Raw genomic sequence first — 24725 nt, 5'->3', positions numbered from 1 at the left:
GTATTATAACTATAGAAATATATCAATAAATGCAGCAAAACAAAATAATAGAAATTACACCAAGAAAAATAATAAAAACTTTACATATCATTGACAAAAAAAATAATTACAAATGAATTTAAAACAAAGTGAAAGCAAATGATAATAAAACATTGTATTATAAACACTCGGTGACTTTCCCGGTTCCGTTACTTTGTATACAGTGATGAGCTCCGTCTCATTTCTCCGGGTAAATATTCGGATAAGTTCGGAGACTTTAGGAGAAGCTCGAAAACTTTCTGGTGAATGCACAAAACTTAAAAAAAAAAAAAACTAAAACCAAAATCCTCGGAATAAAGTAACCGGCGTCACACGAGATAAAGTCTTATCTGCTCGGAGCACGACGAAAAAAACACAACGCTACAAAAGGTTTTTCAAAAAGTTTCACCTCCATTAGAAATAAAAGAAAAGTTTTTCAAAATGTTGAGAGAGAGTGTGACAGTCCGAGGCGGCAGCAGATGTGAGCGAGCGCCGGGAGGGAGCCGGGACTTGGCAGGGCTGGCAGTTTTTTTTTTTTGGGGGAGTTTTTTTTTTCATGTAAATGTTCCTTCCTCCTTTTGTGTCCCCCCCCCCTCCTCCGGCTCCTCCGACCCTCCAGCCCCTATAAATATCCCGGGTCCAGGACTTTCCCCGCACAATCCTCCTCCTGATTGCGGACAAAGACAGAACTTTCATTATTCATTTTGAGAATTTTTTTTTTATAATTTTTAAAAAAAAAAAATTTTTTTGAAAAAAAAAATTTATCCAATTTTTTTTTTTTTTTCGTTAAGACCTGAGAATCCGCAATGGCCGGCGAGTTCAAGAAGAAATCCTTCTGGCGCGCGGTGATCGCAGAGTTTTTGGCCATGATATTTTTCGTGTTTATCAGTATCGGCGCCGCCCTGGGGTTTAATTTCCCGATCCAGGACAAGACGAACGAGACGGCGGGGCGCACCCAGGACGTGGTGAAGGTCTCCCTGGCGTTCGGCTTGGCCATCGCCACCATGGCGCAGAGCGTGGGGCACATCAGTGGCGCCCACCTGAACCCCGCCGTCACCCTGGGCTGCCTCCTCAGCTGTCAGATCAGCATCCTCAAGGCCGTCCTCTACATCGTGGCGCAGTGTCTGGGCGCCGTGGTCGCCACCGCCATCCTGTCCGGCATCACCAGCAACCTGGAGGGCAACTCCCTGGGGCTCAACGGGGTAAGAAATTCTCCAAAATCTAATAATCAACCATAGAGTCAGGGTGCTCGGGTGTAGCAGAGCTGAGTGTGTCACCTATCAGCGCTCTGGGGCTACAGGTGCACTGACCACGCACGTTCAGCTCTGCTACATAACAGAGATAAGACACAGGGGAAATCATCTAAGGTGTTGGTTGTGTAAACGCAGATTGTGGTAAATGGGTGTCCATATGTTACATGGGACTGCCATTCCTAGTCATAGTGTAATCACAACTCAGCCGGCTCTGCTACATCTGTGTGTACTGTATACAGTATTATACAATGTAGCCAGGGATGTTTCTATGGGATGATACAGACACAGCGCCCCCTTCCCCTGCACCCGGAACTACACTGAGCTTATTGTAATCGGAGAACTATTAATAATTAATAACCTGATGAATGGATCTGATTGGTCAATACAAGGATGACTATAGACCGAGAGACACAGACCTGTCATACACCTGTCACCTGCAGTCCTATGTAACACCACAGATAACACAGTGATATCTCTGAGTACAGATCATGTAGTAGATGTGACCTGCAGTCCTATGTAACACCACAGATAACACAGTGATATCTCTGAGTACAGATCATGTAGTAGATGTGTCCTGCAGTCCCATGTAACAGCACAGATAACACAGTGATATCTCTGAGTACAGATCATGTAGTAGATGTGACCTGCAGTCCTATGTAACACCACAGATAACACAGTGATATCTCTGAGTACAGATCATGTAGTAGATGTGACCTGCAGTCCTATGTAACACCACAGATAGCACAGTGATATCTCTGAGTACTGATCATGTAGTAGGTGTGTCCTGCAGTCCTATGTAACAGCACAGATAACACAGTGATATCTCTGAGTACAGATCATGTAGTAGATGTGTCCTGCAGTCCTATGTAACACCACAGATAACACAGTGATATCTCTGAGTACAGATCATGTAGTAGATGTGTCCTGCAGTCCTATGTAACACCACAGATAACACAGTGATATCTCTGAGTACAGATCATGTAGTAGATGTGACCTGCAGTCCTATGTAACACCACAGATAACACAGTGATATCTCTGAGTACAGATCATGTAGTAGATGTGACCTGCAGTCCTATGTAACACCACAGATAACACAGTGATATCTCTGAGTACAGATCATGTAGTAGATGTGTCCTGCAGTCCCATGTAACACCACAGATAACACAGTGATATCTCTGAGTACAGATCATGTAGTAGATGTGCCCTGCAGTCCTATGTAACACCACAGATAACACAGTGATATCTCTGAGTACAGATCATGTAGTAGATGTGACCTGCAGTCCTATGTAACACCACAGATAACACAGTGATATCTCTGAGTACAGATCATGTAGTAGATGTGTCCTGCAGTCCTATGTAACACCACAGATAACACAGTGATATCTCTGAGTACAGATCATGTAGTAGATGTGTCCTGCAGTCCTATGTAACACCACAGATAACACAGTGATATCTCTGAGTACAGATCATGTAGTAGATGTGACCTGCAGTCCTATGTAACACCACAGATAACACAGTGATATCTCTGAGTACAGATCATGTAGTAGATGTATCCTGCAGTCCTATGTAAAACCACAGATAACACAGTGATATCTCTGAGTACAGATCATGTAGTAGATGTGACCTGCAGTCCTATGTAACACCACAGATAACACAGTGATATCTCTGAGTACAGGTCATGTAGTAGATGTGTCCTGCAGTCCTATGTAACACCACAGGTAACACAGTGATATCTCTGAGTACAGATCATGTAGTAGATGTGACCTGCAGTCCTATGTAACACCACAGATAACACAGTGATATCTCTGAGTACAGATCATGTAGTAGATGTGACCTGCAGTCCTATGTAACACCACAGATAACACAGTGATATCTCTGAGTACAGATCATGTAGTAGATGTGTCCTGCAGTCCTATGTAACACCACAGATAACACAGTGATATCTCTGAGTACAGATCATGTAGTAGATGTGTCCTGCAGTCCTATGTAACACCACAGATAACACAGTGATATCTCTGAGTACAGATCATGTAGTAGATGTGCCCTGCAGTCCCATGTAACAGCACAGATAACACAGTGATATCTCTGAGTACAGATCATGTAGTAGATGTGTCCTGCAGTCCTATGTAACACCACAGATAACACAGTGATATCTCTCTGAGTACAGATCATGTAGTAGATGTGTCCTGCAGTCCTATGTAACAGCACAGATAAGACAGTGATATCTCTGAGTACAGATCATGTAGTAGATGTGTCCTGCAGTCCTATGTAACACCACAGATAACACAGTGATATCTGAGTACAGATCATGTAGTAGATGTGTCCTGCAGTCCTATGTAACACCACAGATAACACAGTGATATCTCTGAGTACAGATCATGTAGTAGATGTGTCCTGCAGTCCTATGTAACACCACAGATTACACAGTGATATCTCTGAGTACAGATCATGTAGTAGATGTGTCCTGCAGTCCTATGTAACACCACAGATTACACAGTGATATCTCTGAGTACAGATCATGTAGTAGATGTGTCCTGCAGTCCCATGTAACACCACAGATTACACAGTGATATCTCTGAGTACAGATCATGTAGTAGATGTGTCCTGCAGTCCTATGTAACACCACAGATAACACAGTGATATCTCTGAGTACAGATCATGTAGTAGATGTGTCCTGCAGTCCTATGTAACAGCACAGATAACACAGTGATATATCTGAGTACAGATCATGTAGTAGATGTGTCCTGCAGTCCTATGTAACAGCACAGATAACACAGTGATATCTCTGAGTACAGATCATGTAGTAGATGTGTCCTGCAGTCCCATGTAACACCACAGATAACACAGTGATATCTCTCTGAGTACAGATCATGTAGTAGATGTGTCCTGCAGTCCCATGTAACACCACAGATTACACAGTGATATCTCTGAGTACAGATCATGTAGTAGATGTGACCTACAGTCCCATGTAACACCACAGATAACACAGTGATATCTCTCTGAGTACAGATCATGTAGTAGATGTGTCCTGCAGTCCTATGTAACACCACAGATAACACAGTGATATCTCTGAGTACAGATCATGTAGTAGATGTGTCCTGCAGTCCTATGTAACACCACAGATAACACAGTGATATCTCTGAGTACAGATCATGTAGTAGATGTGTCCTGCAGTCCTATGTAACACCACAGATAACACAGTGATATCTCTGAGTACAGATCATGTAGTAGATGTGTCCTGCAGTCCCATGTAACACCACAGATAACACAGTGATATCTCTGAGTACAGATCATGTAGTAGATGTGTCCTGCAGTCCTATGTAACACCACAGATAACACAGTGATATCTCTGAGTACAGATCATGTAGTAGATGTGCCCTGCAGTCCTATGTAACACCACAGATAACACAGTGATATCTCTGAGTACAGATCATGTAGTAGATGTGTCCTGCAGTCCCATGTAACACCACAGATAACACAGTGATATCTCTGAGTACAGATCATGTAGTAGATGTGTCCTGCAGTCCTATGTAACATCACAGATAACACAGTGATATCTCTGAGTACAGATCATGTAGTAGATGTGTCCTGCAGTCCTATGTAACAGCACAGATAACACAGTGATATCTCTGAGTACAGATCATGTAGTAGATGTGACCTGCAGTCCTATGTAACACCACAGATAACACAGTGATATCTCTGAGTACAGATCATGTAGTAGATGTGTCCTGCAGTCCTATGTAACAGCACAGATAACACAGTGATATCTCTGAGTACAGATCATGTAGTAGATGTGTCCTGCAGTCCTATGTAACACCACAGATAACACAGTGATATCTCTGAGTACAAATCATGTAGTAGATGTGTCCTGCAGTCCTATGTAACACCACAGATAACACAGTGATATCTCTGAGTACAGATCATGTAGTAGATGTGACCTGCAGTCCTATGTAACACCACAGATAACACAGTGATATCTCTGAGTACAGATCATGTAGTAGATGTGTCCTGCAGTCCTATGTAACACCACAGATAACACAGTGATATCTCTGAGTACAGATCATGTAGTAGATGTGTCCTGCAGTCCTATGTAACAGCACAGATAACACAGTGATATCTCTGAGTACAGATCATGTAGTAGATGTGTCCTGCAGTCCTATGTAACACCACAGATAACACAGTGATATCTCTGAGTACAGATCATGTAGTAGATGTGTCCTGCAGTCCTATGTAACACCACAGATAACACAGTGATATCTCTCTGAGTACAGATCATGTAGTAGAGGTGTCCTGCAGTCCTATGTAACACCACAGATAACACAGTGATATCTCTGAGTACAGATCATGTAGTAGATGTGTCCTGCAGTCCTATGTAACACCACAGATAACACAGTGATATCTCTGAGTACAGATCATGTAGTAGATGTGTCCTGCAGTCCTATGTAACACCACAGATAACACAGTGATATCTCTCTGAGTACAGATCATGTAGTAGATGTGTCCTGCAGTCCTATGTAACACCACAGATAACACAGTGATATCTCTGAGTACAGATCATGTAGTAGATGTGACCTGCAGTCCTATGTAACAGCACAGATAACACAGTGATATCTCTGAGTACAGGTCATGTAGTAGATGTATCCTGCAGTCCTATGTAACACCACAGATAACACAGTGATATCTCTGAGTACAGATCATGTAGTAGATGTGACCTGCAGTCCTATGTAACAGCACAGATAACACAGTGATATCTCTGAGTACAGGTCATGTAGTAGATGTATCCTGCAGTCCTATGTAACACCACAGATAACACAGTGATATCTCTGAGTACAGATCATGTAGTAGATGTGACCTGCAGTCCTATGTAACACCACAGATAACACAGTGATATCTCTGAGTACAGATCATGTAGTAGATGTGTCCTGCAGTCCTATGTAACAGCACAGATAACACAGTGATATCTCTGAGTACAGATCATGTAGTAGATTTGTCCTGCAGTCCCATGTAACACCACAGATAACACAGTGATATCTCTGAGTACAGATCATGTAGTAGATGTGTCCTGCAGTCCCATGTAACACCACAGATAACACAGTGATATCTCTCTGAGTACAGATCATGTAGTAGATGTGTCCTGCAGTCCTATGTAACACCACAGATAACACAGTGATATCTCTGAGTACAGATCATGTAGTAGATGTGTCCTGCAGTCCCATGTAACACCACAGATAACACAGTGATATCTCTCTGAGTACAGATCATGTAGTAGATGTGTCCTGCAGTCCCATGTAACACATAATGTAGCAGTGCACATATATATAATGCTGGGCCCTGTACCTTATGTATCTCTGTGCTCTGCACTTTCTCCTTACGTCTGCGCCGCTCTCTCACCTCTGTATTAGTCTCTCGGCTGCAGTTCTCTGGGGATGAATTTTGGGGCGGCTCATTGTAACATCACGGTTGAGGATACAAAGGGGTAGATCTGCTCCTGGGAAAGCTGGGTCATTCTTGTGATTGTCCCGTGTAATGAAGGGTGGATGCACCTCATTATCTGCTCTAATTGCAGCCACATGACAGACTCAGCTCTGCTACATCCGTGTATGATGGGACCTCGCTGGTTCTGATGGGGCAGTTTGGGTTCGTTATCTTGTGTGCGGCTGAACTCTGACCCTTATTCAGACGGTGATTGTGTTTCGTTTTTTTCCATGGGGGAATTTATTAATATTGTTGCAGGGGTCACTTTTTTTGGTGCACAAATCGTGCGGGAAGTTACACCGGACGTCAGATTGTGGCGCAAAAAGTGTCTGACGCCACAGGCATGAAGCTGAAAGTCTGTAAAGTAACTTTTTGTGGGTCTAAATGTGCGAAAAAAACGGCGGCCAAAAAAGTCTGGAAGCGAGAAATGCAGGAAAAGTGTCCGGATCCCAAAACAGCCCCAAAAGTGAGCGACCAAAAAAACCCAAAAGCAGCAAATATTGTGCCGCAACACGGCGAAGCAACACAAACCGATAATAAATGCCCCCTCTGTCCTCCTCCAGACCCCTCTGTCCTCCTCCTCCAGACTCCTCTGTCCTCCTCCTCCTCCAGACTCCACTGTCCTCCTCCTCCTCCTCCAGACTCCTCTGTCCTACTCCTCCAGACTCCTCTGTCCTCCTCCTCCAGACCCCTCTGTCCTCCTCCTCCTCCAGACCCCTCTGTCCTCCTCCTCCTCCAGACTCCACTGTCCTCCTCCTCCTCCAGACTCCACTGTCCTCCTCCTCCTCCAGACTCCACTGTCCTCCTCCTCCTCCTCCAGACTCCTCTGTCCTACTCCTCCAGACTCCTCTGTCCTCCTCCTCCAGACCCCTCTGTCCTCCTCCTCCAGACTCCTCTGTCCTCCTCCTCCTCCAGACTCCACTGTCCTCCTCCTCCTCCTCCAGACTCCTCTGTCCTACTCCTCCAGACTCCTCTGTCCTCCTCCTCCAGACCCCTCTGTCCTCCTCCTCCTCCAGACCCCTCTGTCCTCCTCCTCCAGACCCCTCTGTCCTCCTCCTCCTCCTCCAAACCCCCTGTCCTCCTCCTCCAGACCCCTCTGTCCTCCTCCTCCAGACTCCTCTGTCCTCCTCCTCCAGACCCCTCTGTCCTCCTCCTCCTCCAGACTCCTCTGTCCTCCTCCTCCAGACTCCTCTGTCCTCGTCCTCCAGACTCCTCTGTCCTCCTCCTCCTCCAGACTCCTCTGTCCTCCTCCAGACTCCTCTGTCCTACTCCTCCAGACTCCTCTGTCCTCCTCCTCCAGACCCCTCTGTCCTCCTCCTCCAGACTCCTCTGTCCTCCTCCTCCAGACCCCTCTGTCCTCCTCCTCCAGACTCCTCTGTCCTCCTCCTCCAGACTCCTCTGTCCTCCTTCTCCAGACCCCTCTGTCCTCCTCCTCCAGACTCCTCTGTCCTCCTCCTCCTCCAGACTCCACTGTCCTCCTCCTCCTCCTCCAGACTCCTCTGTCCTACTCCTCCAGACTCCTCTGTCCTCCTCCTCCAGACCCCTCTGTCCTCCTCCTCCTCCAGACCCCTCTGTCCTCCTCCTCCAGACCCCTCTGTCCTCCTCCTCCTCCTCCAAACCCCCTGTCCTCCTCCTCCAGACCCCTCTGTCCTCCTCCTCCAGACTCCTCTGTCCTCCTCCTCCAGACCCCTCTGTCCTCCTCCTCCTCCAGACTCCTCTGTCCTCCTCCTCCAGACTCCTCTGTCCTCGTCCTCCAGACTCCTCTGTCCTCCTCCTCCTCCAGACTCCTCTGTCCTCCTCCAGACTCCTCTGTCCTACTCCTCCAGACTCCTCTGTCCTCCTCCTCCAGACCCCTCTGTCCTCCTCCTCCAGACTCCTCTGTCCTCCTCCTCCAGACCCCTCTGTCCTCCTCCTCCAGACTCCTCTGTCCTCCTCCTCCAGACTCCTCTGTCCTCCTTCTCCAGACCCCTCTGTCCTCCTCCTCCTCCAGACTCCTCTGTCCTCCTCCTCCAGACCCCTCTGTCCTCCTCCTCCTCCAGACTCCTCTATCCCCCCTCTGTCCTCCTCCTCCCCCAGACACCTCTACCCCCCTCCTCCAGACCCCTCTGTCCTCCTCCTCCTCCAGACCCCTCTGTCCTCCTCCAGACTCCTCTGTCCTCCTCCTCCAGACTCCTCTGTCCTCCTCCTCCAGACTCCTCTGTCCTCCTCCTCCAGACCCCTCTGTCCTCCTCCTCCAGACTCCTCTGTCCTCCTCCTCCAGACCCCTCTGTCCTCCTCCTCCAGACTCCTCTGTCCTCCTCCTCCAGACCCCTCTGTCCTCCTCCTCCTCCAGACTCCTCTGTCCTCCTCCTCCAGACTCCTCTGTCCTCGTCCTCCAGACTCCTCTGTCCTCCTCCTCCTCCAGACTCCTCTGTCCTCCTCCTCCAGACTCCTCTGTCCTCCTCCTCCTCCAGACTTCTCTGTCCTCCTCCACCAGACTCCTCTGTCCTCCTCCTCCAGACTCCTCTGTCCTCCTCCTCCAGACTCCTCTGTCCTCCTTCTCCAGACCCCTCTGTCCTCCTCCTCCTCCAGACTCCTCTGTCCTCCTCCTCCAGACCCCTCTGTCCTCCTCCTCCAGACCCCTCTACCCCCCTCCTCCCCCAGACACCTCTACCCCCCTCCTCCTCCAGACCCCTCTGTCCTCCTCCAGACTCCTCTGTCCTCCTCCTCCAGACTCCTCTGTCCTCCTCCTCCAGACTCCTCTGTCCTCCTCCTCCAGACCCCTCTGTCCTCCTCCTCCAGACCCCTCTGTCCTCCTCCTCCAGACCCCTCTGTCCTCCTCCTCCAGACCCCTCTGTCCTCCTCCTCCTCCAGACTCCTCTGTCCTCCTCCTCCTCCAGACTCCTCTGTTCTTCTCATCCTCCAGACTCCTCTGTCCTCCTCCTCCAGACCCCTCTGTCCTCCTCCCTCCAGACTCCTCTGTCCTCCTTCTCCAGACTCCTCTGTCCTCCTCCTCCAGACCCCTCTGTCGTCCTCCTCCTCCAGACTCCTCTGTCCTCCTCCTCCTCCAGACTCCTCTGTCCTCCTCCTCCTCCAGACTCCACTGTCCTCCTCCTCCTCCAGACTCCACTGTCCTCCTCCTCCAGACTCCTCTGTCCTCCTCCTCCTCCAGACTCCACTGTCCTCCTCCTCCTCCAGACCCCTCTTCTGTCCTCCTGCTCCAGACTCCTCTGTCCTCCTCCTCCTCCTCCAGACTCCTCTGTCCTCCTCCTTCTCCAGACTCCACTGTCCTCCTCCTCCAGACTCCTCTGTCCTCCTCCTCCAGACTCCTCTGTCCTCCTCCTCCAGACCCCTCTTCTGTCCTCCTGCTCCAGACCCCTCTTCTGTCCTCCTGCTCCAGACTCCTCTATCCTCCTCCTCCTCCTCCAGACTCCTCTGTCCTCCTCCTTCTCCAGACTCCACTGTCCTCCTCCTCCTCCTCCAGACCCCTCTGTCCTCCTCCTCCTCCTCCAGACTCCTCTGTCCTCCTCCTCCAGACTCCTCTGTCCTCCTCCTCCAGACTCCTCTGTCCTCCTCCTCCAGACTCCTCTGTCCTCCTCCTCCAGACTCCTCTGTCCTCCTCCTCCAGACTCCTCTGTCCTCCCCCTCCAGACTCCTCTGTCCTCCTCCTCCAGACTCCTCTGTCCTCCTGCCTCCAGACCCCTCTGTCCTCCTGCCTCCAGACCCCTCTGTCCTCCTCCTCCAGACTTCTCTGTCCTCCTCCCATCCTGTTACTTTATTGGTTCCTTGGATAATAGCCCTAGTCCTGCATACCCCACAGACATTGTAATGTCTTATGTTGGACCCATACAGTCCGGTATTGGGTTGGAGTCTGGGCCCTTAGGACGATCCTCTGGTCTAACAATGGCCACAGCTGTTCTGGCCGGACCGGACAGTCACATGGATCTCTCCTCCATGAAGACCCCCATCATCCAACAGGATCCCCACCGCCCACAGGAGCCTCAACACCCACAGGAGCCCCATCACCCACAGGAGCCCCATCACCCACAGGAGCCCCATCACCCACAGGAGCCCCACCGCCCACAGGAGCCCCACCGCCCACAGGAGCCCCATCACCCACAGGAGCCCCACCGCCCACAGGAGCCCCACCGCCCACAGGAGCCCCACCGCCCACAGGAGCCTCAACACCCATAGGAGCCCCATCACCCACAGGAGCCCCATCACCCACAGGAGCCCCATCACCCACAGGAGCCTCAACACCCACAGGAGCCCCATCACCCACAGGAGCCCCATCATCCAACAGGATCCCCACCGCCCACAGGAGCCCCACCGCCCACAGGAGCCTCAACACCCACAGGAGCCCCATCACCCACAGGAGCCCCACCGCCCACAGGAGCCCCACCGCCCACAGGAGCCTCAACACCCACAGGAGCCCCATCACCCACAGGAGCCCCATCACCCACAGGAGCCCCACCACCCACAGGAGCCCCATCACCCACAGGAGCCCCACCGCCCACAGGAGCCCCATCGCCCACAGGAGCCCCACCACCCACAGGAGCCCCATCACCCACAGGAGCCCCACCACCCACAGGAGCCTCACCACCCACAGGAGCCCCACCACCCACAGGAGCCCCACCGCCCACAGGAGCCCCATCACCCACAGGAGCCCCACCACCCACAGGAGCCCCACCGCCCACAGGAGCCCCACCGCCCACAGGAGCCCCACCGCCCACAGGAGCCCCATCACCCACAGGAGCCCCATCACCCACAGGAGCCCCACCACCCACAGGAGCCCCACCACCCACAGGAGCCCCATCGCCCACAGGAGCCCCACCACCCACAGGAGCCCCATCACCCACAGGAGCCCCACCACCCACAGGAGCCTCACCACCCACAGGAGCCCCACCACCCACAGGAGCCCCACCGCCCACAGGAGCCCCACCGCCCACAGGAGCCCCATCACCCACAGGAGCCCCACCACCCACAGGAGCCCCACCGCCCACAGGAGCCCCACCGCCCACAGGAGCCCCATCACCCACAGGAGCCCCACCGCCCACAGGAGCCCCACCGCCCACAGGAGCCCCATCACCCACAGGAGCCCCACCACCCACAGGAGCCCCACCACCCACAGGAGCCCCACCGCCCACAGGAGCCCCACCGCCCACAGGAGCCCCATCACCCACAGGAGCCCCATCACCCACAGGAGCCCCACCACCCACAGGAGCCCCACCACCCACAGGAGCCCCATCGCCCACAGGAGCCCCACCACCCACAGGAGCCCCATCACCCACAGGAGCCCCACCACCCACAGGAGCCTCACCACCCACAGGAGCCCCACCACCCACAGGAGCCCCACCGCCCACAGGAGCCCCACCGCCCACAGGAGCCCCATCACCCACAGGAGCCCCACCACCCACAGGAGCCCCACCGCCCACAGGAGCCCCACCGCCCACAGGAGCCCCACCGCCCTCAGGAGCCCCATCACCCACAGGAGCCCCATCACCCACAGGAGCCCCACCACCCACAGGAGCCCCACCACCCACAGGAGCCGCACCACCCGGAGCATTTTCCTATTGTTTCATAACACTGCGGTTGGCGGATGATGGAAGAGTTTCCACGTGGGGCGTCAGTCCTGGCAGAACTTCCTTGTGGTTGACATAATTACATTCATGGAAATCCTCAGCGCTGCTCGAGGAGAAGGAGAAGACTCCAGGCAGAGTGCCCTGAGATATCAGCCCTCCAATAACTCGCACCTATGGGGGGTCCGGGGGTGCAGGGGGTCATTGTAGGGACCTAAGGATCCCTACTATTCCCATGGCCTCCTCTGCTCCGTGCCGGGGTCCTGGTGGCCCAGTTACAGATGTTGTGCGCAGCCTTGGGAATCGCACAGGTGACGCACTCACCTTGAGGGTCCGAGACAAATATTAACCAGTTCACCGTCAGACTGATAAGGGGGTTACTACAAGTCATGTGCAATGACGAGTCCTCCGGAGAAGCGCTGCAGACAATGATCCGGTGGTGGGACCCCACACACTGATGTGACTGCACCCCATAATATATCACATATACCTACAGCTGCCTGGCAGTACTGGGGTCTCCTCATTGGAACTAGGGCCCCCCCCCTCAAACACCGATACACTTTAACCTTTATGACTGTACCCTGCACCCGTATAACTGTACCCTGCACCCCTATAACTGTACCCTGCACCCATAAAACTGTACCCTGCACCCATAAAACTGTACCCTGCACCCCTGTAACTGTACCCTGCACCCCTATAACTGTAGCCTGCACCCGTATAACTGTACCCTGCACCCGTATAACTGTACCCTGCACCCCTGTAACTGTACCCTGCACCCCTATAACTGTAGCCTGCACCCGTATAACTGTACCCTGCACCCCTATAACTGTACCCTACACCCCTGTAACTGTACCCTGCACCCCTATAACTGTACCCTGCACCCATATAACTGTACCCTGCACCCCTGTAACTGTACCCTGCACCCCTATAACTGTAGCCTGCACCCGTATAACTGTACCCTGCACCCATATAACTGTACCCTGCACCCCTGTAACTGTACCCTGCACCCCTATAACTGTACCCCTGCACCCCTATAACTGTACCCTGCACCCCTATAACTGTACCCTGCACCCATATAACTGTACCCCTGCACCCATATAACTGTACCCTGCACCCATATAACTGTACCCTGCACCCCTGTAACTGTACCCTGTACCCCTATAACTGTACCCCTGCACCCCTATAACTGTACCCTGCACCCCTATAACTGTACCCTGCACCCATATAACTGTACCCCTGCACCCATATAACTGTACCCTGCACCCATATAACTGTACCCTGCACCCCTATAACTGTACCCTGCACCCCTGTAACTGTACCCTGCACCCCTATAACTGTACCCTGCACCCATATAACTGTACCCCTGCACCCCTGTAACTGTACCCCTGCACCCATATAACTGTACCCTGCACCCATATAACTGTACCCTGCACCCATATAACTGTACCCCTGCACCCCTATAACTGTACCCTGCACCCCTATAATTGTACCCCTGCACCCCTATAACTGTACCCTGCACCCCTATAACTGTACCCTGCACCCATATAACTGTACCCTGCACCCCTGTAACTGTACCCTGCACTCCTGTATCTGTACCCTGCACCCCTATAACTGTACCCTGCACCCCTATAACTGTACCCTGCACCCCTATAACTGTACCTTGCACCCCTATAACTGTACCCTGCACCCATAAAACTGTACCCTGCACCCCTATAACTGTACCCTGCACCCATATAACTGTACCCTGCACCCCTGTAACTGTACCCTGCACCCATAAAACTGTACCCTGCACCCATATAACTGTACCCTGCACCCCTGTAACTGTACCCTGCACCCATAAAACTGTACCCTGCACCCCTGTAACTGTACCCTGCACTCATATAACTGTACCTGCATTCCTATAACCACACCCCTGACCGCTAGAACCAAACCCCTGTCTCCCTATAACCACACCCCTGTCCCCTATAACCACACCCCTGTCTCCCTATAACCACACCCCTGTCTCCCTATAACCACACCCCTGTCTCCCTATAACCACACCCATGCCCCCTATAACCACACCCCTGTCTCCCTATAACCACACCCCTGTCTCCCTATAACCACACCCCTGTCATCTGCAGTAAATCACTACATATATATCCCATAAAATACATTTATTTTTCACAATTTTAGGAATTCATTAAATAACAAAACAACATTAGAATAAGTCCGTATAACAATGTATAATACAAGCACATATAGCGGATCCATTGTTATATAATGGGCCGTGTCCCCCCAGTGCCGGCGTGTAACAGGCGACACATCAGTCACACATTGGCGCTATTATTTATTGCACTGAGGAACCTTCAGCGATCGCAAATTGATTATAAATAACTTTCAGGAATTCAGCAGCCGGGAAATATTTCAGGATTCTTTCCACAAAGAAGATTCTAGTTCTCTGCATGGTCTCGTCTATAGCGGAGGCTGAAGACCCCCAAAGGTGCAGCCCCACCCCACAAGTATCACCAGGCGGCTCTGTATGAGCAACAATAATCATATACACTCACCGGCCACTTTATTAGGTCCACCATGCTAGTAACGGGTTGGACCCCCTTTTGCCTTCAGAACTGCCTCAATTCTTCGTGGCATAGATACAACAAGGTGCTGGAAGCTCCTCAGAGATTTTGCTCCATAGTGACATGATGGCATCACACAGTTGCCGCAGATTTGTCGGCTGCATATCCATGATGCGAATCTCCCGTTCCACCACATCCCAAAGATGCTCTATTGGATTGAGATCTGGTGACTGTGGAGGCCATTTGTGTCCAGTGACCTCATTGTCATGTTCAAGAAACCAGTCTGAGATGATTCCAGCTTTATGACATGGCGCATTATCCTGCTGAAAGTAGCCATCAGATGTTACAGGGTACATTGTGCTCATAAAGGGATGGACATGGTCAGCAACAATACTCAGGTAGGCTGTGGCGTTGTACCAAGGGGCCCAAAGACACCATGACACCACCACCACCAGCCTGAGCCGCTGATACAAGGCAGGATGGATCCATGACACCAGCACCACCAGCCTGACCCGCTGATACAAGGCAGGATGGATCCATGACACCAGCACCACCAGCCTGAGCCGCTGATACAAGGCAGGATGGATCCATGACACCACCACCACCAGCCTGAGCCGCTGATACAAGGCAGGATGGATCCATGACACCACCACCACCAGCCTGACCCGCTGATACAAGGCAGGATGGATCCATGACACCACCACCACCAGCCTGACCCGCTGATACAAGGCAGGATGGATCCATGACACCACCACCACCAGCCTGACCCGCTGATACAAGGCAGGATGGATCCATGACACCACCAGCACCACCAGCCTGAGCCGCTGATACAAGGCAGGATGGATCCATGACACCACCAGCACCAGCCTGAGCCGCTGATACAAGGCAGGATGGATCCATGACACCACCACCACCAGCCTGAGCCGCTGATACAAGGCAGGATGGATCCATGACACCACCACCACCAGCCTGAGCCGCTGATACAAGGCAGGATGGATCCATGACACCACCACCACCAGCCTGAGCCGCTGATACAAGGCAGGATGGATCCATGACACCACCACCACCAGCCTGAGCCGCTGATACAAGGCAGGATGGATCCATGACACCACCACCAGCCTGACCCGCTGATACAAGGCAGGATGGATCCATGACACCACCACCACCAGCCTGAGCCGCTGATACAAGGCAGGATGGATCCATGACACCACCACCACCAGCCTGAGCCGCTGATACAAGGCAGGATGGATCCATGACACCACCACCACCAGCCTGAGCCGCTGATACAAGGCAGGATGGATCCATGACACCACCACCAGCCTGACCCGCTGATACAAGGCAGGATGGATCCATGACACCACCACCACCAGCCTGAGCCGCTGATACAAGGCAGGATGGATCCATGACACCACCACCACCAGCCTGACCCGCAGTTACAAGGCAGGATGGATCCATGACACCACCACCACCACCAGCCTGAGCCGCTGATACAAGGCAGGATGGATCCATGGCACCACCACCACCAGCCTGACCCGCTGATACAAGGCAGGATGGATCCATGACACCACCAGCACCAGCCTGAGCCGCTGATACAAGGCAGGATGGATCCATGACACCACCACCACCAGCCTGAGCCGCTGATACAAGGCAGGATGGATCCATGACACCAGCACCACCAGCCTGAGCCGCTGATACAAGGCAGGATGGATCCATGACACCAGCACCACCAGCCTGAGCCGCTGATACAAGGCAGGATGGATCCATGACACCAGCACCACCAGCCTGACCCGCTGATACAAGGCAGGATGGATCCATGACACCACCAGCACCAGCCTGAGCCGCTGATACAAGGCAGGATGGATCCATGACACCACCACCACCAGCCTGACCCGCTGATACAAGGCAGGATGGATCCATGACACCAGCACCACCAGCCTGAGCCGCTGATACAAGGCAGGATGGATCCATGACACCACCACCACCAGCCTGAGCCGCTGATACAAGGCAGGATGGATCCATGACACCACCACCACCAGCCTGAGCCGCTGATACAAGGCAGGATGGATCCATGACACCACCACCACCAGCCTGACCCGCTGATACAAGGCAGGATGGATCCATGACACCACCACCAGCCTGAGCGGCTGATACAAGGCAGGATGGATCCGTGACACCACCACCACCAGCCTGAGCCGCTGATACAAGGCAGGATGGATCCATGACACCACCACCACCAGCCTGAGCCGCTGATACAAGGCAGGATGGATCCATGACACCACCACCACCAGCCTGAGCCGCTGATACAAGGCAGGATGGATCCATGACACCACCACCACCAGCCTGACCCGCTGATACAAGGCAGGATGGATCCATGACACCAGCACCACCAGCCTGACCCGCTGATACAAGGCAGGATGGATCCATGACACCAGCACCACCAGCCTGACCCGCTGATACAAGGCAGGATGGATCCATGACACCACCACCACCAGCCTGAGCCGCTGATACAAGGCAGGATGGATCCATGACACCACCACCACCAGCCTGAGCCGCTGATACAAGGCAGGATGGATCCATGACACCACCACCACCAGCCGAGCCGCTGATACAAGGCAGGATGGATCCATGACACCACCACCACCAGCCTGAGCCGCTGATACAAGGCAGGATGGATCCATGACACCACCACCAGCAGCCTGAGCCGCTGATACAAGGCAGGATGGATCCATGACACCACCACCACCAGCCTGACCCGCTGATACAAGGCAGGATGGATCCATGACACCACCACCACCAGCCTGACCCGCTGATACAAGGCAGGATGGATCCATGACACCAGCACCACCAGCCTGAGCCGCTGATACAAGGCAGGATGGATCCATGACACCACCACCACCACCAGCCTGACCCGCTGATACAAGGCAGGATGGATCCATGACACCACCACCACCAGCCTGACCCGCTGATACAAGGCAGGATGGATCCATGACACCACCACCACCAGCCTGACCCGCTGATACAAGGCAGGATGGATCCATGACACCAGCACCACCAGCCTGAGCCGCTGATACAAGGCAGGATGGATCCATGACACCACCACCACCACCAGCCTGACCCGCTGATACAAGGCAGGATGGATCCATGACACCACCACCACCAGCCTGACCCGCTGATACAAGGCAGGATGGATCCATGACACCAGCACCACCAGCCTGAGCCGCTGATACAAGGCAGGATGGATCCATGACACCACCACCACCAGCCTGACCCGCTGATACAAGGCAGGATGGATCCATGACACCACCACCACCAGCCTGAGCCGCTGATACAAGGCAGGATGGATCCATGGCACCACCACCACCAGCCTGACCCGCTGATACAAGGCAGGATGGATCCATGACACCACCAGCACCAGCCTGAGCCGCTGATACAAGCGGCTCAGGCTGGTGGTGCTGGTGTCATGGATCCATCCTGCCTTGTATCAGCGGGTCAGGCTGGTGGTGGTGGTGTCATGGATGGATCCATGACACCACCACCACCAGCCTGAGCCGCTGATACAAGGCAGGATGGATCCATGACACCACCACCACCAGCCTGAGCCGCTGATACAAGGCAGGATGGATCCATGACACCACCACCACCAGCCTGACCCGCTGATACAAGGCAGGATGGATCCATGACACCACCACCAGCCTGAGCCGCTGATACAAGGCAGGATGGATCCGTGACACCACCACCACCAGCCTGAGCCGCTGATACAAGGCAGGATGGATCCATGACACCACCACCACCAGCCTGAGCCGCTGATACAAGGCAGGATGGATCCATGACACCACCACCACCAGCCTGAGCCGCTGATACAAGGCAGGATGGATCCATGACACCACCACCACCAGCCTGACCCGCTGATACAAGGCAGGATGGATCCATGACACCAGCACCACCAGCCTGACCCGCTGATACAAGGCAGGATGGATCCATGACACCAGCACCACCAGCCTGACCCGCTGATACAAGGCAGGATGGATCCATGACACCACCACCACCAGCCTGAGCCGCTGATACAAGGCAGGATGGATCCATGACACCACCACCACCAGCCTGAGCCGCTGATACAAGGCAGGATGGATCCATGACACCACCACCACCAGCCGAGCCGCTGATACAAGGCAGGATGGATCCATGACACCACCACCACCAGCCTGAGCCGCTGATACAAGGCAGGATGGATCCATGACACCACCACCAGCAGCCTGAGCCGCTGATACAAGGCAGGATGGATCCATGACACCACCACCACCAGCCTGACCCGCTGATACAAGGCAGGATGGATCCATGACACCACCACCACCAGCCTGACCCGCTGATACAAGGCAGGATGGATCCATGACACCAGCACCACCAGCCTGACCCGCTGATACAAGGCAGGATGGATCCATGACACCAGCACCACCAGCCTGACCCGCTGATACAAGGCAGGATGGATCCATGACACCACCACCACCAGCCTGAGCCGCTGATACAAGGCAGGATGGATCCATGACACCACCACCACCAGCCTGAGCCGCTGATACAAGGCAGGATGGATCCATGACACCACCACCAGCAGCCTGAGCCGCTGATACAAGGCAGGATGGATCCATGACACCACCACCACCAGCCGAGCCGCTGATACAAGGCAGGATGGATCCATGACACCACCACCACCAGCCTGAGCCGCTGATACAAGGCAGGATGGATCCATGACACCACCACCAGCAGCCTGAGCCGCTGATACAAGGCAGGATGGATCCATGACACCACCACCACCAGCCTGACCCGCTGATACAAGGCAGGATGGATCCATGACACCACCACCACCAGCCTGACCCGCTGATACAAGGCAGGATGGATCCATGACACCAGCACCACCAGCCTGAGCCGCTGATACAAGGCAGGATGGATCCATGACACCACCACCACCACCAGCCTGACCCGCTGATACAAGGCAGGATGGATCCATGACACCACCACCACCAGCCTGACCCGCTGATACAAGGCAGGATGGATCCATGACACCACCACCACCAGCCTGACCCGCTGATACAAGGCAGGATGGATCCATGACACCAGCACCACCAGCCTGAGCCGCTGATACAAGGCAGGATGGATCCATGACACCACCACCGCCACCAGCCTGACCCGCTGATACAAGGCAGGATGGATCCATGACACCACCACCACCAGCCTGACCCGCTGATACAAGGCAGGATGGATCCATGACACCAGCACCACCAGCCTGAGCCGCTGATACAAGGCAGGATGGATCCATGACACCACCACCACCAGCCTGAGCCGCTGATACAAGGCAGGATGGATCCATGACACCACCACCACCAGCCTGAGCCGCTGATACAAGGCAGGATGGATCCATGGCACCACCACCACCAGCCTGACCCGCTGATACAAGGCAGGATGGATCCATGACACCACCAGCACCAGCCTGAGCCGCTGATACAAGGCAGGATGGATCCATGACACCAGCACCACCAGCCTGACCCGCTGATACAAGGCAGGATGGATCCATGACACCACCACCACCAGCCTGAGCCGCTGATACAAGGCAGGATGGATCCATGCTTTCATGTTGTTGACGCCAAATTCTGACCCTACCATCCGAATGTCGCAGCAGAAATCGAGACTCATCAGACCAGGCAACGTTTTTCCAATCTTCTACTGTCCAATTTCGATGAGCTTGTGCAAATTGTAGCCTCAGTTTCCTGTTCTTAGCTGAAAGGAGTGGCACCCGGTGTGGTCTTCTGCTGCTGTAGCCCATCTGCCTCAGAGTTGGACGTACTGTGCGTTCAGAGATGCTCTTCTGCCTACCTTGGTTGTAACGGGTGGCGATTTGAGTCACTGTTGCCTTTCTATCAGCTCGAACCAGTCTGCCCATTCTCCTCTGACCTCTGGCATCAACAAGGCATTTCCGCCCACAGAACTGCCGCTCACTGGATGTTTTTTCTTTTTCGGACCATTCTCTGTAAACCCTAGAGATGGTTGTGCGTGAAAATCCCAGTAGATCAGCAGTTTCTGAAATACTCAGACCAGCCCTTCTGGCACCAACAACCATGCCACGTTCAAAGGCCACAAATCACCTTTCTTCCCCATACTGATGCTCGGGAGAACTGCAGGAGATTGTCTTGACCATGTCTACATGCCTAAATGCACTGCCGCCATGTGATTGGCTGATTAGAAATTAAGTGTTAACGAGCAGTTGGACAGGTGGACCTAATAAAGTGGCCGGTGAGTGTATTTTCTCAATTCCTATGCTTATATCATCTGTGATACTCCAGTCACAACCAGAGCTGCATGCATCTATCTACCGTTCGATCATCTCAGGTTACTGGAGTATAAATCTGCCGCTATCATTCTTAGTATAAAGCATCTTATGTGTGAGGTGATATGTTTGTATATAGTGTACAGTATGGGCAGTATAGGAATTATAGTGTACAGTAGGGGCAGTATGGGGGGTATAGTGTACAGTAGGGGCAGTATAGGAATTATAGTGTACAGTAGGGGCAGTATGGAGGGTATAGTGTACAGTAGGGGCAGTATGGGGGGTATAATGTACAGTAGGGGCAGTATGGGGGCTATAGTGTACAGTAGGGGCAGTATGGAGGGTATAGTGTACAGTAGGGGCAGTATGGGGGGTATAATGTACAGTAGGGGCAGTATGGGGGCTATAGTGTACAGTAGGGGCAGTATGGGGGGTATAATGTACAGTAGGGGCAGTATGGGGGGTATAATGTACAGTAGGGGCAGTATGGGAGCTATAGTGTACAGTAGGGGCAGTATGGGGGGTATAGTGTACAGTAGGGGCAGTATGGGGGTATAGTGTACAGTAGGGGCAGTATGGGGGGTATAGTGTACAGTAGGGGCAGTATGGGAGCTATAGTGTACAGTAGGGGCAGTATGGAGGGTATAGTGTACAGTACGGGCAGTATGGAGGTATAGTGTACAGTAGGGGCAGTATGGGGGGTATAATGTACAGTAGGGGCAGTATGGAGGGTATAGTGTACAGTAGGGGCAGTATGGGGGATATAATGTACAGTAGGGGCAGTATGGGGGTATAGTGTACAATAGGGGCAGTATGGGGGTATAGTGTACAATAGGGGCAGTATGGGGGGTATAGTGTACAGTAGGGGCAGTATGGAGGGTATAGTGTACAGTAGGGGCAGTATGGGGGTATAATGTACAGTAGGGGCAGTATGGGGGGTATAGTGTACAGTAGGGGTAGTATGGGGGCTATAATGTACAGTAGGGGCAGTATGGAGGTTATAGTGTACAGTAGGGGCAGTATGGGGGGTATAATGTACAGTAGGGGCAGTATGGGGGCTATAGTGTACAGTAGGGGCAGTATGGGGGGTATAGTGTACAGTAGGGGCAGTATGGGGGCTATAGTGTACAGTAGGGGCAGTATGGGGGCTATAATGTACAGTAGGGGCAGTATGGGGGTATAGTGTACAGTAGGGGCAGTATGGGGGGTATAGTGTACAGTAGGGGCAGTATGGGGGGTATAGTGTACAGTAGGGGCAGTATGGGGGGTATAGTGTACAGTAGGGGCAGTATGGGGGGTATAGTGTACAGTAGGGGCAGTATGGGGGTATAATGTACAGTAGGGGCAGTATGGGGGGTATAGTGTACAGTAGGGGCAGTATGGGGGTATAATGTACAGTAGGGGCAGTATGGGGGGTATAGTGTACAGTAGGGGCAGTATGGGGGGTATAATGTACAGTAGGAGCAGTATGGGGGGTATAATGTACAGTAGGGGCAGTATGGGGGGTATAGTGTACAGTAGGGGTAGTATGGGGGCTATAATGTACAGTAGGGGCAGTATGGAGGTTATAGTGTACAGTAGGGGCAGTATGGGGGGTATAATGTACAGTAGGGGCAGTATGGGGGGTATAGTGTACAGTAGGGGCAGTATGGGGGGTATAATGTACAGTAGGAGCAGTATGGGGGGTATAGAGTACAGTAGGGGCAGTATGGGGGCTATAGTGTACAGTAGGGGCAGTATGGGGGGTATAGTGTACAGTAGGGGTAGTATGGGGGCTATAGTGTACAGTAGGGGCAGTATGGGGGCTATAATGTACAGTAGGGGCAGTATGGGGGTATAGTGTACAGTAGGGGCAGTATGGGGGGTATAGTGTACAGTAGGGGCAGTATGGGGGGTATAGTGTACAGTAGGGGCAGTATGGGGGGTATAGTGTACAGTAGGGGTAGTATGGGGGCTATAATGTACAGTAGGGGCAGTATGGAGGTTATAGTGTACAGTAGGGGCAGTATGGGGGGTATAATGTACAGTAGGGGCAGTATGGGGGGTATAGTGTACAGTAGGGGCAGTATGGGGGGTATAATGTACAGTAGGAGCAGTATGGGGGGTATAGAGTACAGTAGGGGCAGTATGGGGGCTATAGTGTACAGTAGGGGCAGTATGGGGGGTATAGTGTACAGTAGGGGTAGTATGGGGGCTATAGTGTACAGTAGGGGCAGTATGGGGGCTATAATGTACAGTAGGGGCAGTATGGGGGTATAGTGTACAGTAGGGGCAGTATGGGGGGTATAGTGTACAGTAGGGGCAGTATGGGGGGTATAGTGTACAGTAGGGGCAGTATGGGGGGTATAATGTACAGTAGGGGCAGTATGGGGGGTATAGTGTACAGTAGGGGCAGTATGGGGGGTATAGTGTACAGTAGGGGCAGTATGGAGGTATAGTGTACAGTAGGGGCAGTATGGGGGTATAATGTACAGTAGGGGCAGTATGGGGGGTATAGTGTACAGTAGGGGCAGTATGGGGGTATAATGTACAGTAGGGGCAGTATGGGGGGTATAGTGTACAGTAGGGGCAGTATGGGGGGTATAATGTACAGTAGGAGCAGTATGGGGGGTATAGTGTACAGTAGGGGCAGTATGGGGGGTATAATGTACAGTAGGAGCAGTATGGGGGGTATAGTGTACAGTAGGGGCAGTATGGAGGTATAGTGTACAGTAGCGGCTGTATGGGGGGTATAGTGTACAGTAGGGGCAGTATGGGGGTATAATGTACAGTAGGGGCAGTATGGGGGCTATAGTGTACAGTAGGGGCAGTATGGGGGGTATAATGTACAGTAGGGGCAGTATGGGGGGTATAGTGTACAGTAGGGGCAGTATGGGGGGTATAGTGTACAGTAGGGGCAGTATGGGGGTATAATGTATAGTAGGGGCAGTATGGGGGGTATAATGTACAGTAGGGGCAGTATGGGTGGTATAGTGTACAGTAGGGGCAGTATGGGGGTTATAATGTACAGTAGGGGCAGTATGGGGGGTATAGTGTATAGTAGCGGCAGTATGGGGGGTATAGTGTACAGTAGGGGCAGTATGGGGGGGGTATAGTGTACAGTAGGGGCAGTATGGGGGTTATAATGTACAGTAGGGGCAGTATGGGGGGTATAGTGTACAGTAGGGGCAGTATGGGGGGTATAGTGTACAGTAGGGGCAGTATGGGGGGTATAGTGTACAGTAGGGGCAGTATGGGGGGTATAATGTACAGTAGGGGCAGTATGGGGGGTATAATGTACAGTAGGGGCAGTATGGGGGTATAATGTACAGTAGGGGCAGTATGGGGGGTATAGTGTATAGTAGCGGCAGTATGGGGGGTATAGTGTACAGTAGGGGCAGTATAGGGGGTATAGTGTACAGTAGGGGCACTGCTGATGTCCCGTGCTGCGGTTCGTTTGATCCATGCCCGTTTGCTTACAGGGACACTGAAGCTCCGCTCGGACCGGCCTCTCCCATCCATATAAAAGCTCATCCCGGCCCGTCCCTAATTTATTGCTAAAAATTAGTTT

General features: G+C 52.8%; 1 protein-coding gene across 1 annotated transcript in view; it reads left to right on the top strand.

Moving 5' to 3' along the window:
* The first annotated feature begins 672 nt into the window (after window positions 1-672).
* The window catches only part of AQP1 (aquaporin 1 (Colton blood group)), a 30192-nt gene continuing 6139 nt past the window's right edge, over window positions 673-24725 (top strand). The window contains exon 1 of the mRNA XM_072154439.1: window positions 673-1220. Coding sequence (XP_072010540.1) covers window positions 825-1220 — 396 coding nt within the window. The 5' untranslated portion in view covers window positions 673-824. The remainder of the gene's footprint in view (window positions 1221-24725) is intronic.

Source organism: Engystomops pustulosus, chromosome 5 (assembly GCF_040894005.1).
Source record: "Engystomops pustulosus chromosome 5, aEngPut4.maternal, whole genome shotgun sequence".
Lineage (NCBI taxonomy): Eukaryota > Metazoa > Chordata > Amphibia > Anura > Leptodactylidae > Engystomops > Engystomops pustulosus.
The sequence above is the reverse complement of the archived record's forward strand: the minus strand, read 5'-3'. Positions and strand labels throughout refer to the sequence as shown.